Here is an 18566-nt window from a genome sequence, read left to right on the forward strand (position 1 = left end):
TTTTAGTCTATTCTAGACCATAAATGCAAAACCATGGATGTCACCAGATTACAGGTTACCCATAAAATATGAGTAGGGTATAATATTTCTTTTTGGTCTAGTCAGAGTTTAAATATTATACACAGAAGCATGCTGTTTGTGCTGGAGCACTATCAAAATAGTTTCCCAGAGATGTGCAACCCGTACGAAACTTTGTTATACGACCCCCCATACGAAAAATTAAAATTTCTAACTTTCGCCCTCTGGCATTCATACTAGAACTCACTATTAATGAAATTCTTCTTTGTATCACTATACCTGTATGATGTGGAAGAAATCCACATCTCTAGTTATAAGGCCAGTGACTATTGCAAAGGAAAAAAGAGGAAAAAGTAGGGTGAAAATTGGGAAAACATGCTTCTGGATGTCCAAAGACAAAATATACTTGGTTCTTCACTACCTTTAGACTTTAAGAGAACAGAGAAACCTCAAGCTACCTCAAGAAAACTGCAGAAACACTGGCCAAGTATGCGTAAAGAACACTAGTGGACCGAGAAGACTAAAATGTAGTTTAGTCAATACAGTAAACTTAAAGACAAAATTACCTGTCTGTGGATTTACTGCAACAGATTTTTCACTGAGGAGAAGCGAGGTAGATTGGTAAAAACTAATTTGTACAATGTGCCTTAAAGACAGGACTACTACAGGGACTTTGTAGAAACAAGCTCTAAGGCAATAAAAGAAGATTCAAAGATAAGTAGAACACTATCGTTTAAATCCCTGACAAACATTTCACAAAGGAGACAGTCAACAAGAATATTCAGTAGGAGGGTACTAACATCTTTATCTGAGTTGTGACTCACTCTTAAGTAACATTTATTTTCTTAGGAACCCCCATAAGTATAATGAAAACACCATTCACTGACCAAAATCATAGGGAGAACGTTGTCTTTCTAATCGGATTTTCCTTATATTGGTAACTCCTTTTCTTAGGACACAAGAAATAGAGGCTCAAATCAGCTTTTTTATAGCAAAGAATTTAATTGTGCTAAAGTTGAGGAAAGAAAATCTTCCTGTGCGTACGAGACAAGAAAGCAGAAAAACAAAATCCAAAATCAGAACATTACTTTCCCTGCCCACAAAATAAAGTCTTCATGAACTTCCTAGTCATGACTATAACCTTAAAAATCTAAATTGATATGACAGTCCCAGTTCTGCATCCATGTTAACAGAAACTGTACCACCATTCACATCAGTGAGAAACAGTCTCAATCTTTGTTCAAAATTTCACTGATGCTTACTCTAGCATAACTCAGCTGACACATTGTATCCTTTTGTACACTATTTATTTTCAAAACTACAGGCTGCAGAAAGTGCTGCAAATATATGATTTACTCTGTCTTTAAAAAAAAAAAAAGAAAAATGAAAGTGCTGTTTTCATTTTCAGTTATGCTAAACAGATTAGCCATATTATAAATGCTTCTGTTCAAAATAATACACTTGTGCCCTCTTATATCTGTCATTAGTGGTTCACCACTGCCTTAGGAATCTGCAAAACCGTCTATACAGAGACCTGAAAAAATCCCACCCCAATAACAAGCTATTTTAAATTCATTAATATTTAAATTATCAAAAAGCCTTCAGGGACAACAGCTACTCTCCACAGTTTATAAATACAAATAGAGTTTCTTTTGCAAGTTCCATCACCAAGTTTTTTCATATCAACACACACAGTTCCATAAACAGTCTCCCCATCGGTTTCTCCTTAATTCTTATTTAAGTAGAAATTTACACAAATGGAAAAAATACCTTACATATAGTATCATAATTTATATGTTAATTTAGTGTGTGAAAATTTCATCACAATTCTGACGTGTGAATGAAATCTGAACTCAAAAGTTCTTTATTTATTTCACTAGTTTAGGTGTCTTCAACAATAGGACACACACAAGAGCAACAGGTTACAGTAATTACGCCATTGGGATTCTCTCTGGCTTTCAAAACACTTAAAATGATACATTGTGTTCCAATCCCAAAGAAGTTCTCACAAGGGAATGCAACAAGATTTGACCACAACTTTTTGATACCTGAATCCATCTCAAATTCGCTATATCCCTTTGCCACTACTGGATAACGCTGTCTTCAATTAAAAATTAATAAACCAACATGCACACACTTTGAACTTCCTACTTCTTTATGTATCATTTCATTCTTTGTAGTAAAACTGCACATTGATAAGCATAAATTCATAAGATTCTATGAAGCTAATATAAAAAGCACTAAATTCACAGATGAAAGCATCTGAAATGTGAAAATCATTTAAGCATTTAAGTTGTATAACAAAACCTTTCAACTTAATATTGTATTTAAGATCTCTCAGATTAAAACTATTTCACTGCGTTAACATTTTTGTAACGGGAGTGTGTAACAGTATACCTACACTGCATACACCAGTACCACGTACATGCATCAACACTGCAGTGTAAAGACCTGAGCTAACCCAGATACCAAAAGGAATCTCCTCACAGTACTGTAGCCAAATAAGACAACTTGTAACACTTGCACATTATTGATACTTAACCATTTCTGGTACCATACACAGTCATTTTATACCTACAGTACCTCTACAGTGCACCACATTATGCAGCGTAAGCGTATCCTAAGGAAATATAGTGCCTCAAACCAAGTGAAACCATGGAGATTAGGATCAAAAGAACAAGGTACAATGATGATGATTTTTAAAACCTACATACTTACTACCTCTTATACAAAAAGAAGTGAGCTGTTCACAAATTGATGACATAATCATACATAAGGACTCCCTGCGACTATCAGTAATTAACAGAACTCTAGAAATACAAAGAGCAACCCAGAAAGATGGGCACAAAAGCAAGAGATTATTCCAAAGCTACAGTTTTAACAAATGCTGCTTATTTGAGGATTCAGGCAAATAGATACCAGATTTTTATTATTTTAAATATGAAGCCTTAATTTGAATTGCAAAACAATTAAAAACCTTTAAAAGGTGCAAGATTCATAAAGAGCATCCCTTTATTTCTGCAAACAAGAGTTATCCCTACATTGCAGAAATTCTTCTGCTGGACTGCTAATGAATCACAAATGTTAATTAATCATTTAACTCACCTGGCCTGGCTGGGGGGATAAACAATTAACAACCTCCTCCAGCATCACTGGTATGTGCAATCTTCCAACACTCTTGTTTTCAGCACTCTTGTTTTCTGTACTCTGAGGCAACTCTTCAGTTTCACATTTCTGGACAGTTTGTTGCTTTAACTCACAGTCAGAAAGCTTTTTTGCCGAAGAATGGATCCGTCTGGCCAAAGTAGCCACATTTATTGAATTCAGTTTTAAGTTATGCAGAAACAAACATCTGTAACCTTGGTGCAGACATTGAGATAACATTTTGGAGTTGATCAACCTAGAAAAACAATAGATGTCAGGAGTTACTTTGAAACAACTATTTGAAACAGTAGATTAGTTTAAAAAACAAAGTGGAAATGCTGCAAGTAAAGCATTAAACAGCCCAAGATGGGCTGTTTCATAGATATGTCATGTCAGTAAAAGGTGAGATTGTCTTACTTTAACACGTTTTCAGAATTTTCCATGTCATCTACCAATCAATCACATTCAAGCAACACTGGTTTTCTTTTCACATAGAACACCTGTTCCTCTTCATTGCCAGGACTCTACAGCATTACAATGTCCCAGAGATGCTAACATTAAGTCACTAACCAAATCTGAGCACAACCAGAACAGTGACTTGACTTTCAAATTGTTTCCCTCCATTTTGCCAAACATAATGAGACGCTTGCTCTGAACAGTAGTGGTCCGGTTGCCAAGTTTTCTGTATTTCTAGTTAAAATGGGGATGGACAAATCAAACACTGTAACCACACTTAAATTGGTGTTATAATTTAGTGTTATGGGTGCAGTAAATACATGGTTTTCATGATGCATTACAACTTGTAATACAAAATAATTAAGCACAGCCAAAGGCAAGAATTCTCCAGAGTATTACTAACTGAAATAATACTCTAAATCCCAGAAACAAAGTGGTTAGCTACATAGTTTGGTTTTTAACTACATGCAAAACTGATGATTTTTTCCCCTCTGTCCAAAACACTCCAAAATTAAGTCAGTAACCTACTAGTAGAAAGATGCATGACTGCAGGAAAAAAAAATAAAAATTGAAAGCTTAACATAAGTGATAACACTTTATTTATAAGATATCTGTATTTGTTTACAGAACTGACACCTTGTGTAACACTGTATTGCATACTCTCTCCCGCCCATCTGGAAAGTTGCAACCTGTGACATAAAACTATTCAAAAAAGTGCCATCCTACATTCATACCGTTAACAGTAAGGCAACATTATTTTAACTATCAGATTTTTATTACATGCTTTGCTTGGATCTACCTATGGCTTTTATGTATTTTGTGTACATAGATAAGAACAGGCTGCGTTGTCACCTCTGGGAAGTTATTCTGATAGTTTAAGCCTCAGCTAGGCAGTATTTCCCCTTAGTTTAAATTTGGAACTGTGTATCATTCTATAACCTCGCACAGATATACCATAGCCCTGCGGTTTTGCAATGAAGCACAAGGCCTCTACAGAAATTATCGTAGGAACAAGACAAAGACCAAAAATCATCATCCAACTCACACTGCCCTGGGTTGGTACGAGCCTAGGCGGTGTTGTTAACACTAGGGACATGCTTTGTTTACAACCGACCTTATTGCATACAATTGGACATTGTTTTTTTTTATATAGAAACAAGCAGAAAGCGTACTTTCTTGCGGCACGCGCCTTAAGCGGCACTTGGGCAAAGGCTGGGGCAACTGCCCGCTGAGCGGGACTCGCCAGAAGCAGCCAGGGAGGAAAAAATGAACTCCATAACATTCTTCCCAGAGGCGGCCGGAGAAGCGGCAGGCAGCCCGCACCCCAGCCCAAGGCAGGCCCCACCCCGGTGCGCGGCAGGGAGAAGCCGGGGGCTACTCCCGGCTCCCCGTCCGGGAGGAGATGCCGCCGGGAGGGAAAAGCCACCTGCCCGCCGCGCCAGGCCTGGGGGGAAGAACGCCTCACGGCGGGCTCTAGTACCGCGCCTCAGTCCCCGGCCCCGACACGGTCGCTCCCCACACACAGACACATCCCACCCTTCACCTCACCGCACTTCCCCTCCTCCACCCAGGCCTCCCACTCTTCCCGAGAGCCTCGGAAATGCGGGAAGCGCCGCACGCGCAACGCGGCTGCGGGGGAGCCTGCACCTCAGCTTCACATCGGCTGCAGCGGCAGCGCCACCGCCTCGGGGCTCCCCCCACCCCCAGGCGCCTACGGCCTCCACAGGGCAGGGTGGGGCCGAGGCCCAGGGGTAACACCCGCCCGCGGGGCGCCACAAAGCAGAGCGGCGCGGCCCAGCCCCTACGCGAGCTGAGCGGTACGGCTGCTCGTCCCCACGCGCTTACCGTTGGCGCCGTCGCACTGTTGGCGTCACGGCAGCGACGGCCAATGAGAAGGCGGGGGGGGGCGGGCCGCTTGTGTTTGAATTCGGCGGCCGGGCTGATGACGGTTAGGTTGGCCCCGGCGCTGAGGTGAGTGGCTGCCTGGGTGGCTGTAGGGGGCCGGGGCCGGGGCCGGGGCCGGGGCCGGGGCCGGGGCCGGGGCCTTTCGCCGCAGCCTCGGTCGTGCTGCGGGGCTGAGCCTGGTAGTGGCCTCCGGAGGAGAGCCATCTGTAGTGGGGTGAGGAGCGAGACGAGGGGGCCGGGTGTGGCTGGGCTGTGGTTCCCCGCGTTGCCTACGGGGTGATCCCTTCGCCTCACGGCCTGGCTCCGTGGTTGTGTCTCGGTCATGCCAGCGGTCGTGGGGCAGCTTGTTTGGGAGAAGGTAAGCTTGTCCTGAGGCCGAAAAGCGTCACCGAGAGCTTTTACCGCGAAGGTCGCTGTCCGCTGTTAGGGGCGACCAGTGAACTACCCACCTGCCACCTTTGTCAGCAGCGGTGGCCCATTAAAAGGCAGTTCTGGTTTGACTTCTGTGGAACATGTTTCTGTCTTCCACGCAAATTATGTTAACGTGAAGCCCGCTTTAACTGTCTCTTTAAACCTACGTGCAACGCGCCTAAACCAATAACGCAGAGAATGCGGATAGCCGGCTACCCCGTGTTTTGCTGAAGGATGAGAAAACTGTACACTTTGGTCTGCGGAAACCTGGTAGCTCATCTGCAAGCTTGTTCTGAAATAAAGGAAAGCCGGTAGATGAATTGGTAGTTGAAATTCTTGAAATAAGCTTATTAATTTCCTAGGAAAATGCCACTTAGTTTTCTGAAAGCTGTGCTGAATTAGGTCACCTTTCCAGGCCACTTACAGCGCTCTCCACAGTTGTGCGATCATTGTAGCAGTCCAGAGGACTAACAAACAAGAAGAGGGGTGGATCCAGCACAGATGCAAAATGTTAGTCCCAATTCAAAGGTGTGAAGTGTTTGAAAGGTTAAATTTGAAATATAAGGTCTCACGCTCTTTTTTTGTCAACTGCAGAAAAGATTCGGCGACATTGTCTGAAGGAGTCTTGGAAGCAAAGAAGGGGGACAAAAGGAACATTGTTATGTCTGCTGCTAAGGAAGATGATGTCTGTAATCATGTGAAAGTGGTGGTCCGTGTCCGTCCAGAGTCTCAAAAGGAAAAAGATGGCAATTTTAGCAAGGTTGTTCATGTTGTTGACCAGCATATATTGGTCTTTGATCCAAAGGAGGAAGAAGTTAGCTTCTTTCACGGGAAGAGGCTGACCCACAGGGATATTAACAAAAGAAAAAAGAAAGATCTTAAATTTGTGTTTGATGCTGTTTTTGCGGAAAGTTCATCCCAGTTGGAAGTTTTTGAGCATACTACCAAAACTGTAATTGATGGCTTCTTAAATGGATATAACTGCACAGGTAACGTTGCTGTTTATCTTCTTCAATTCAAAAACTTCACTAAATTCCTAAAATTTTGTACCATTGTATCCAGCTGCTGCAGAGGCCTCTTTAAAAAATGCTGAGATATAAATAAAATATTTTGTTTTAATTTATATATATGAGAGGCTAACCTTTTAGCTTACAGAAGTTAGGGTAGCTCTAATCTGTTTTGAAAATGAGCTCATGTCAGGTTTATAATGGACTTTAGAATTCTACCTGAAATATGCATGCTTATGAAGGCAGTCCTCTGGAAGGAGTTACTCAACTAGAAGTTGTGTCACTGACTGTGTGGTAGCCTGCTTTATGAACTCTCTTCGAGAGCTTGGTTTTTTCATTGGCAAATGGAACACTGCAGGGAAATTAAATACCTACCTGCAATACGTTGATGGCTTAATATTATTTGCCTACTCTAATAAACCTTTTATGTAAACTGCCAGTGAATGTGTTTTGAACTGAAAATTCAAAAATAAGTGTGATTTTGAAATAGCTTTCTGATAATAGCTGTAAAAGGTAAGGCTTAAGTAAGAAACTTGATCAGTTTATGAAAACATCTGTGCAGAATGAGAGAGGTGTGTGTGAATGTCCATTTGACTTCTGCGTTCCTGATTAGTTTACTGGTATAAAGTGCATCTCTTTGTTTTGTTTTTGTGAAAATTCAGTGCTTGCATATGGTGCAACAGGAGCTGGAAAGACTCATACAATGTTAGGTTCTTCTGAAGATCCTGGAGTGATGTATTTAACCATGATGGCACTTTATAATTGCATGGATCAAATAAAAGAAGATAAAATATGCAATGTTGCTGTCTCTTATTTAGAGGTAAGCCAATTCCCGTAGTTGGTATGTTGATTTTAATAAGGCATATTTTAATCAATAAAGACAAGCTGGTTTTGCTTTCCCCTGGCCCTTTTTGAGACTTCACAAAATGTGACTTTGATAGGAATGCAACTGAACTGTGCTCTACAAATTTGGTGCTATTTATAGGCACCTATTACTATATTTTACAGAAGGCTTCCTAAAAAGGACAATCTCTTCTAATATATTCGCTAAACATTCTGATGTTTACTTTCTTGCTGATCCATTACGTCCCTTTGGACATCCATCAATGTGTACAAGAAAATACTTTTTCAGGCATATGTTTCAGGACTTCACAATAAAATCCTGTAAGCGCTGTGAAATCATATAACGAAATGATGTCTAATCCCTTTTTGATAGTGTTTTTTCAAGTTTTCAGTTTATCTAAGATACAGTAAAACTACTTGAATTAGAGCTGCTATGCCAATGGTTAGCTCTTTACAATTATTCCTTTTGTTATTCACCTTCTCCTTTCTTTTCTTCAACTATTTTTGCATCACAGTTCTGTTTGTGCAAGCAGCTGTCTTGGCACTGCTGTCAAGCAGTAGTAGTAAAACTGTTACCTTCTAGCCGCCTCAAAGTCTTAATGGAAGCATAGTTAGTATTCTGGGGTAGAACGAGGAGGGAAAAGTTTGCTTTGCCATGTGCTATTTCAAATGTATCCACAGACTAAGAAGTAAGGTATTTAAGAATTTTAATAGAAGTACATTTGCGTTAAGAAAGTTCACTGAAGTATGCATTGTGTAATAAAGGACAGTAAATGCTTTGGATTCATGGTTGCTGCAAGAGTTTTTTGTGAATTGAATTTTTTTGTAATTGAATTAATTTAATATTTCAAGCTCAGTATAGGAAAGCTGGAACAAATTCTACACAAATTCTATTCTTTAAGTTTAATCCTATCAAGTATGGGATAGTTTTATATTAAAAGATTTTAAATTCCCTTTCAAAGGTCTACAATGAACAGATCCGTGATCTGCTGGTAAACTCAGGACCTCTGGCTGTTCGTGAAGACACCCAGAAAGGGGTGGTAGTTCAAGGGCTAACATTACATCAGGTATGTAAATAGATACTGAAATTTGGGAAGCCTCACAATGCATTTGAGAAAATGGCAAAGTTCACATTAATCTGTGAAAGTCATATGCAAGGTGGTAATTTCCTAGTGGGCTTTTTTTCTGGCCATGTTCATCAGTAGCTTATTAACATGCAAACCTAATTAATTAACTATTCAAAAGCATGTTGGGGAAAAAAACTGCTAATATTCTTGAACACAAATGGATAAAAGTATTCAGCCCGTGTTATCAAAAGGGTAATAGAAAAACCATTGGTTTGATACTCATCTTCAGGTTTTGAAAGATTTGTTTTCTGGCTAAAACACCTTAGCATTTGTTAAAGAAATTCACAGTCTTCAGTGCCATCTTGGAGAGTTTTACACCTCTGCAACATCTCAGGGTTGTTTTTGTTTTAAAATAACCATGTTTGAAAAGTTTCACTTCAAAGTACTTCTCCAGGCCAGCATAGCAATTCTTTGGCCAAGTCAGTGACAGAACATAGTTTTCCAATCTGAAAATCCACTCTTGTGGATGTCTTTTTGGGCAGCCTTTTAGCGTACGTTACATGCTATTTAGTTTGCAGATTTTGTGTACTGGAGATAATTATTCAATAGGTAACAGTGACGTTAATTTGGTTTACACTATGAACACCATGCTTCCCAAAGCTTGGGGGGAGGGTGGGAGCACAATTGGTGTATCACTATTTAATACATTAGTACAAGAAAAATTAAGTCAGTCATTCTTAAATAAGACTTTTTTTGACTATGGAGAACCTTTGCAGATTTGTTTAACTTCTTTACTAAAAAAATTTTCTGGTTTAAATTTCTGCAGTTATGATGTGCTTGCGTTTTGTGCCTTACTGCTTTTTAACTGAAAGTTTTTGTTTGAAGTGCCTTAATTCCAAAACAGGAAATTTCTCTTACTTCTAGGTAACTAAAATTTTAAGTGGCTTTATCTTTTTTGGAAGGTGAATGTTAATGTATTTTAGAATCTGTGTAGAATCTTCTATAGTTGATGAAAAAGAAAAAAACCTGTGCATTTATCTTGTGCTCTGCCTTTAAAGCCTAAATCAGCAGAGGAAATCCTTCAAATGTTGGATTATGGAAATAAAAACAGAACACAGCATCCCACAGATGTAAATGCCTCTTCTTCCCGGTCCCATGCTGTCTTTCAGGTAAGATGATATAGATAATTACTGTGAGTTGTAGTTTTTGTTCAAAGTTGAATACAATGGAAGCTTTTTTTTAAACTGTTGAACCTTACTTTAGGCGAGAGGAGATTAAAGTTTTCCAGTTTACTTGTCTTGCCAACTTCTCACTCCTTTTAAATATGTAAATGTTCATAGTGATTCCATTTGAAAAAACAAATTCAATGAAAAGCTCTCTAGTTCCAATAGTTTGAACTAATATTCCTCAGAAGTAATATCTCTTCTGTAAAACTGTAATTTTGAGCTTTGAATATACTTCCACATTGTAATCTTATAAACTGAAAGTTGTTGGGGTTTTTTGTATGCTTTCTGGTTTCATTATGTTGCTCAGCATTCTTCTAGGAAAAACATTTGACAGAATGCAGTTCTATGTCTGACTATAAACTGATAATCTCAGGCAGTACTTTCTCATCCTGCTTATTTTGGTTAATGTCGATTTTTGCACTGAAGTGATTTCTTAATATTCTCATACGTATCAAGTTTTAGAACACCTAAAGCAGTACATGTTCTCTGAAAATATCTCTATACTCATACGAGCATTATCAAAATGAAGTGCTGGTTTTTAGTTTCCATAGATGAGAGTTTTGCAGATGTTGTACAAATCTGCTAAAACTTAAGACTTCTCCAAAGATTATTGCTGTTTGCTAGCTACCACCTTATCCTTCAGACTCCTCTTAAATACAATCTGTGATATTTTTAAAAGATAGTATTTAAAAATTAGTCCTGTTAATCAAAACTTTTTTTCTGTTTTCTAATGCATGCTGCTAAAGCACATTATCTTGAATTATGTGTATGTTGCCATTCTGGATTGTAAAATATTAAAATAAATTTGAATTCTGGTCCTTGCATTACAGCTAATGTATTTAACTGTTAGGCAGTTCTTAACTGTATCTGCAGACTTTGGGTATAGCTATGAAGCATTGTCTGAAGCTTCTATTTTGAAGTAGATGATGGCAATGCAAGTAGCTGTAAAGTTAGCAATCCAGAGCTCTACAGTCAATAATAACGAGAAAAGAGGTTAGTAACAGACAGTAAGTGTGTTAAATACTTCTAAAATATGTAATGGAACAGAAGTCGTTCCCACTCTAAAAGCTGATGTGTTTTCTTATATACCTTACACTTCTGTTTGAGATTGCCCTTCCAAGTTTTAATTTCCCCTGAGGTCTTGCCCATGGTTGTGCATTTAAGGCAAAGACTTCTTACGAAGTTGTTCAGTTGGAGAGCTGCATTGTCGTTATGTGTGCTTCCTTTAATAAGGCACAAAGTGTGGTGCCACAGACTGTGATCAGAGTGGGAGCTGCCGATTTCTGTTTCTTTACGTGCCAGGCAGGAGTATCTTACCTCCCTCACCTTTACTTGGGAAAAAGCTCTGGATTGTATTACCTAGTAGGCTTTGCATTCTTCTTGGTGCATTTGTGAAAGTGGCAAGCAATTAAATAAACTAAGTAGATGTTGCAGAGTGATACTGTCTTTAAGAAGCCAAACAATCCTGTGAACAGGGATGCTGGAGAGCTTGTCTTCTCGAGCGTACAGTCTGTATTCTGGCAAATTGATCTAGCTGTAGATATATCTACTTAATAGCAAAAGTTGTGTATTCACCAAATAAACCATACTGACAAAATTAGTACACCTGTATCTTACCACAATTTTTTTAAATACATGACCAAAAAATGGATGAGTATACTTAATCAGATTTACAATTTTTTTTTTTTTTTAAATTCATCATTTCAAACTATTTCCAGCTTACAGACAGCAAAAGTGAACCAAATATGAATGCTTACAGGTGAAAGGATTGTTTACTTTCTGGCAATATAAGTAAAAACATAATGAAAGCAAAGATCCTCTCATATCTAAATATTGTAGAAACAGCAAATACATCATATCTGTATATGCGTATACCTAAAATATATATAGATTTAGGGTGCAGCTTGCTTGCACCGCAATGAACAAAAAGTGTCATGCTTAGTGGTCTTATAAATGCTTTTCATACTATATTCTAAAAATAACAAGCTTCGTTTTTATTTTCTGAGTATTATATGCACGCTGTAAACTGGTGTGATGCATGAGACAGTACAAATCACAATCCTTTGAATGTTTACAAAATACTGTTACAGTAAGCATCTCACTTTAAAAAGCAAATAGTATATGCTTTTGCAGCTCAAGTATATTAAGCCCTGAATGATTTTTTTTTTTTTCTGAGATCATTATTGTTGATAACAATTCTTAAGACTGCTCAAACTAGTGTGAATATTTTTGTCTTTGAGCTTGAGGTAACTGATAAAGTCATTTCTGGATTAACTGCTCTGTGTTCTATCTTTGTTTTCCTGTGTCCCAATAGCAGTAGTGGCCAGCAAAGTAGCCTTGACTGTGTAAAGTGTACTGGCTGTCTCATAGCCAGTCTCCGTATGCAGCTACAGGCAGTTAAATGGCATGCTTGATTGAACTTGATCTTCATGGACAAATGTCTGGGTGTTAGAACTTTTTCATGAACAAAAAGAGCTTTCAATGTAAAGCTTAGGCATTGCCATGTCATAGCTCAAAGCACGTTCTGCTATGTACTCAGCATTCAGTCCCAATGCACAGTTAATTCACAAAAACTGTCAGACTGATTCTGTTTGAGGATACTGTACTTTCTCTGGTGTTCTTTGCAATATTCCAAATCCAGTTAACTCTTGTAATGGGATGCTCCTGACTGTTTGTTTTGTCTTTTGAGATGGTCTAGCTGTCAATCAAGTTATTTAATTACTTTCGCTTCAGTGTTCCTCTCTGTTAAGCGCACAAATTATTGATAAAAGTCATGACCTGTTTTGTTAGACAATTGTATCTTGAATGTGTGATTTATATAAATATCTACTAATATTGTTTGTTCTCAAAGGGAAAGATAAACCAGTGTAGCCTTTGAATAATAGCGCATTTAACAGTGAATGGGTCTTACGGCTTTTTCACAGCTATGACTTTATGCTTGAGAGGAGGGGAGGATTACATCATTTAGTTAGAAAAAAGTGTGTGTAAATAAAAGCTTAATAGAAATGCTGCAACTGCATGTAGCACTTCAAAGGAATATTGCTGTTGCTAACTAGATTGGTCCAATGAATGCCACTAGAAGTTTAACAGGTCTTAATAAATGTGTACTGGTTTAAGCTGAGCAGATTCACAACCATATACTTTAAGTGGATTCTTAGATACTCTACCTACTTGATGCGCTTGTTAACAGTGTTGGCACTGTAAGAAATTATTACGAACTAGTCAAATTAGTACTGCAAGTAATCACTTCTGTCAGTTTTTCACCCATTGCCACAAGTCTGTGACATCATGCAAAACATGTCTGACCTGCTTATCCTTTATTGCTTCTTTGGTTCCCCAGATATAAATGATGAGAAATCCTTATTGCTGTTTTGATTCCTCTTCATTTTTAAGTCTTCTGTTATTTTAAGAGTTGCTCTTCTTTGTAGAGATCCATTGTCGTTTATGCTGGCTTTGATTTTTTTTGTTTGTTTGTTTTGTTTTTGTTTTTTGTTGGTTGTTGTGAACTTTATTGGAGCAGGGTATTTTCTGGAAGCGAAACTCAGAAAGTAGTAAAAAGTCTTGGTCCAGGACATTCTGAGCTGATTTTAGAGATGCAAGTTTTGCCTTACTGTACCATCTGTCTTAGGTTTGAAGTCTCTATCTAGGTCAAGCAATTACTGCATCTGAAAGTAAAATCCCAGTTGACACACTGTTCTATTGAAAGTTTCTGCTGATGGACAAAGAAATAGAAAAAACTCTGCTTTGGGGCATTTCCTGTATCTTTTGAATTTTTATAAAAGCTTGAGTCATACAACATAGTTTGTCTGTCACTCTACCTTTCCCTACTTTGCTGATGATTGTTACTGAGTTCTGGTAGAGTGCTACTAGCCCGAGATAGCCACTTTACCAAGGTAAGTACAGGGAAGAGGCTTTTTTCCTTGTATTGGACAAGAAATAGTACAGCAGAACTTACTTGTATTGTTTCATATAAAACTATGTCTATCTGGTATAGACTTAACTTTTGTGGCAAGTCATAAGAATTTTATTCAGTCCCAATACTGAATACAATTTTTTTTTCTGTTAAAATTCCTCTGAAGACTTCATTTCTCATACACAAAGCTTAAAGCTACAGCACTTGTGAGAATACTGTCTTTATTAGTCAATCACCTTGTATGTATGGCAACTCTTTCCCAATTCAATTCTTGAAATTGAGAGTGCATTCATGAAAGTGTCAGAAGCCATTAGCCTTACAAATGGCAAGGCACTCGACACAAAAGAAGGGGAAATATATAGAGAATCCTGAAAAAGTAAAACCATCTAAAGATAGCTGTAATTCTTCTTATTGACTGTATATTCATGCTCTGCTTACTTCCTCATAAACCTGAGGAAAGAATAGCTTCACTAGCAGAAGGAGGCCAAAGCTTTTAGTTCCTTCTATGTCTCCTGTATGGTGAAAAATTGAGGAAAGAAGGGATGAGGGGGAACAAGGGGCTTCAGGAGTCACAGCTTTCCAGAGGACCCTGGAGTAGTATGTGTTTTCACAGAAGTAAATTAGTATTGTTCTCCTACTAATGGTAGTTACGACTAAGTCTAAATCACTGAAAGTACAGCCTTTTTCCTGGTTTATCCCTATATATATCTTTATGGCATACTCTTAAACGTGCCTTCAAAAAATGAACACCTTTTTTCAGTTTAAAGTGCAATGGTGTGGTATATGTCTTGAGCGTGGGAGAATCAAGAACGATTTTAGCTATAAAAATCATTTGAACCTCAAGGGTCTCTGCCACTGTGGTAAGTCCCAGCCCAGTTCTTTGCTTAATTCTCTGCAGCAGAATGGGGGAGAGAATCAAGAGCAAAAGCAAGACAGGGAGGGAAATGCCTCCTGGTTCATTTAAGTGAAGGGGTGAGGGTGAAGCGATCACTTGCCACCAGCAGGTTGATGCCCAGCCAGTCTTCTAGCAACGGCTACTTTGGAGAAACTTTTGGTCAGTTGGGGTCAGCTATCCCGGCTGTGTCCTGCCGCAGCCTCTTGCCAACTGCCTTGACACCATACAACTGCTGTTCAGCACAAGCTAAACACTGGTGTGTTATCAGCACCGTTTGGGTCACAAATCTGAAGGACCATATGGGCTGCTATGCAGAAAATTAACTTCATCCCTGACAAACCCAGTGCAACCACACTAATCTTTCCTGCTGGTACCTGAAGCAGGTGAGTTTGAGGTGTCAGAAATGGATTCACCATTTTCCATTAGGCCAAACCGCCTGGTGGTGTTAGATACCTACTAAGACGTTTAGTTTGGATTCCTTGAAGATTTCCAATAAGAATTTCTGAAAACAGTTGTTACATTATAAAATTAACTTACTGCTTAGAATAACAGCAGACTGGTTAGTGGTTACTTTTTAATTTTCTTTTTTTTTTTTTCATTGCAGATTTATCTAAGGCAGCAAGATAAAACAGCTAGTATTAATCAAAATGTTCGCATCGCCAAAATGTCTCTCATTGACCTGGCAGGATCTGAACGTGCCAGTGCAACAAATGCCAAGGGAGCTCGCTTTAGAGAAGGAACAAATATTAACCGCTCCCTGCTAGCTCTCGGAAATGTCATTAATGCCTTGGCAGATCCAAAGGTATGTTCTGCTTTCCTGTGCAGTCTTCACCTCCTAGTGTTCGGAGAACTGTTGTTTTTTTTTAAATGGCAAGCCCTCATTGAGTGTATGTGGATTACATTGTTGAAGCTTCTCACATCATCATTTTCCTTTAAGGTTTTCTTATGGGTTTGCACCATCATATCCGTGATAGCTGAAAGGCAATCCCAATAGGAAAGAGCTCTCAAAAAGAGTGCGCAGCTACCTGAGGATAATGTCAAAGATGAATGTACCTGCTTTTCTTACCTCTTTCAAAATACAGCATATCTAGAGAAGCTTGAAGTAGTAAATAAATAGCCTTACAAGGACAAAGATTTTGCCAGAGGTTTATGCCCTTTAATCTTAGGGGAGGAGGCTTTTATAGGAGAAAACAACACCTACCCAAAGTTGTTCTTTTGTGCTTTTACATACATCCACACCCCCACACACACATCCCTCACCTCCCACTCCCTGCTCCCAGTAGTGAATTAGTCTCCTGATCTGGCTCATCACCTCGAGGGAAGGAGTGGGGACAGTTGTATGGGAGAATGAGAAAACCTCCTGAACTTTGGCAAAAGTCAAGTCCATTGCCTACAGCTATACTCTTTTTGTCCTTTTGGTCAGCTAGCAACTTCCATCTTCAGGTATGCCAGGGGAAAATGATCAGAGCTTTTATTTCCCTTCCTGGTGCCACACATTCTCATCACTATCTTATTGGAGTGGGCAGAATTTTAGAATCTGTACCATTGACATAAGCAAGATTCTTCATGTTGACTTATTTAGTGTGGGATTGGGGTCCTAGTGACTAACTTCCTAGTCCTAATTTTGTACTGTGAGATGAAGATTCTGTAGATGTGATTGAAAAACTTCACAGAGCAGACTTTGGGTTGCCTGGAAAGGTTGTGGCATCTCCATCCTTGGATATTTTCAAAACCTGACTGGGCATAGTCCTTGGGAGCTTGCTCTAGCTGATCCTGCTTTAAGCAGAGGGACTGGACTAGGTGAATCATGAGAGGTCCTTCCCAACCTCAATTATTCTGTGAACTGAAAGTAATGTAGTCTACCTTTTCCATTAGCTGCTCACATAACAAAAATAGTTGTTACCTATTTGGACATCAGAAAGTACCCTGGCTAATACATGTGTTTATAAAGGTATGAAACAATTCCAAGAGATTTAAAACTGGTTTTGAGTTGTATATGTAGTTTTGAGAAAAATTACTTATGTCAAAGAAAAGTTCCAAGGCTATTTGTCATGTTTTGTGGCATTGTTGAAATTTTAAGCAGACTTTTAGGTGCGTGAATATTTAAAGTACCATTCACTAATCCATAAAAATGCATATAACTCACTTTCTAGAGCAAGAAACAGCACATTCCTTATCGAAACAGCAAGCTTACTCGTTTATTGAAAGATTCTCTTGGAGGAAACTGCCGGACAATAATGATAGCTGCTGTTAGTCCATCTTCTCTGTTCTATGATGATACATATAATACTCTTAAGTATGCAAACCGAGCAAAGGATATCAAGTCTTCTGTAAGTATGGTGGTATTTATTGATCTTTTGTCAAAGTATAGTAATGTATTCAGAAAAAGAGCATTATTTCCTTGAGAAGATTATAATTTTCTTTACTTTTGTCTCAAAATTTTGTTCAGTTAACTCTTCTTTCTTACAGTCAGTTCTTCATCATCTGAGTGATAGATGTAGTAGATACAGACTAGATATTAATTCTGGCCTAAAAGCAACATAGCTTCATTAATGGGATTATGCTGCCAGTTTGAAAGTGTTGGTTTTGTGAGTATCAAATTCGGAAATAATCCTCAGATGTTGAAATTCACAGCCATTTTCAGTATCTTGCTATTACTTTCTCAGAGAACTGTAAAGCATATTAAAGAAATGTCTGAGCAATTGTACAAGACCCAGTCCAGGTTTGTTACAGGTAGAATTCAGCTGGAGCCAAGAAGCTCAGTGAGATTATATTGATAAATGAAAAGTTACTGGGGAGTCCTGTCTTCTGCTCTCTAGTCTGATTTTTGTCCCCATAATCCTTTGTATTGCAGCTCCTAATTTCTTTTATGTAATATGGGGTTGACTGTAGTTTCCATTTGTTGCATACTTAAAGATAGTAAAACTCGTCTGAATAAACGCAAAATGTACTTGCACCTGCAAATATAACTTTTTTTTTATTGCTCTGTTGAGGGAAGTAACATGACCCTGGGTATGCAACAGCTGACTGCAAAACCTGAGAGTCATATTTTTGTTGTGCAAGTCAGGATTTTATTCAACCCTTTCCACATATAGTGCAAGTGTAATTATGCAATACTTATACACAGCGTTTTTATTATGCCGGAGAACATGAAGAAGCCTTCTTAAATTCTAACTTGTTTCTTTTCCTTAACAGTTGAAGAGCAATGTTGTTAGTTTGGACAGTCACATAAGCCAGTATGTTAAAATATGCAATGAACAAAAGAAAGAGGTACGTAAAAACTCTCTTGCGAAAAGTTTGAAAGATTGGTATAACTTTGAATACAAAAAAATGTTTATGGGATTGAACCTATAAGGCAATATTGTCCTAATTCTCCCATATAGTCTTCTGAAGTAAGAAAGATGTTTTGTGTTCGAAGAGGGATATCACCTACTGCTATTGGTAAAGCTTTTCAAGACATAAGCACAGAATGATAGGGTTAAAAAAAAAAAAAAAAACCCAAAAAAACCACAACAAACTATGTTCCAGCTGAAAGGTACCTATTTTGTTTTAGATCCTAATGCTGAAAGAGAAATTGAGAGAATACGAAGAAAAGCAAGCAAGCATTCCTGAAAATCATAATGCTGCAGTACTTTCAAACAACCAGCAAGCAGAAATACAAAGGTAAATTAATCACATTAT

The 18566-nt window shown here is 38.5% G+C and overlaps 2 protein-coding genes across 2 annotated transcripts in view; one reads left to right on the forward strand and one right to left on the reverse strand.

The window, feature by feature from the left end:
* Positions 1–3605, reverse strand: part of METTL15 (methyltransferase 15, mitochondrial 12S rRNA N4-cytidine) — a gene marked incomplete at both ends in the record, with an annotated part of 96572 nt that extends 92967 nt beyond the window's left edge. The window contains 2 exons of the mRNA XM_082000193.1: positions 3124–3418; positions 3580–3605. Coding sequence (XP_081856319.1) covers positions 3124–3418; positions 3580–3605 — 321 coding nt within the window. The remainder of the gene's footprint in view (positions 1–3123; positions 3419–3579) is intronic.
* Positions 3606–6595: 2990 nt separating this feature from the next.
* Positions 6596–18566, forward strand: part of KIF18A (kinesin family member 18A) — a gene marked incomplete at its 5' end in the record, with an annotated part of 42738 nt that continues 30767 nt past the window's right edge. Inside the window, 8 exons of the mRNA XM_082000683.1 lie at positions 6596–6923; positions 7604–7761; positions 8747–8851; positions 9910–10020; positions 15490–15687; positions 17039–17215; positions 18081–18155; positions 18439–18548. Of these exons, the coding sequence (XP_081856809.1) occupies positions 6596–6923; positions 7604–7761; positions 8747–8851; positions 9910–10020; positions 15490–15687; positions 17039–17215; positions 18081–18155; positions 18439–18548 (1262 nt within the window). The remainder of the gene's footprint in view (positions 6924–7603; positions 7762–8746; positions 8852–9909; positions 10021–15489; positions 15688–17038; positions 17216–18080; positions 18156–18438; positions 18549–18566) is intronic.

This window comes from Phaethon aethereus, assembly GCF_964289735.1.
Source record: "Phaethon aethereus genome assembly, chromosome: 5".
NCBI classification, from domain to species: domain Eukaryota; kingdom Metazoa; phylum Chordata; class Aves; order Phaethontiformes; family Phaethontidae; genus Phaethon; species Phaethon aethereus.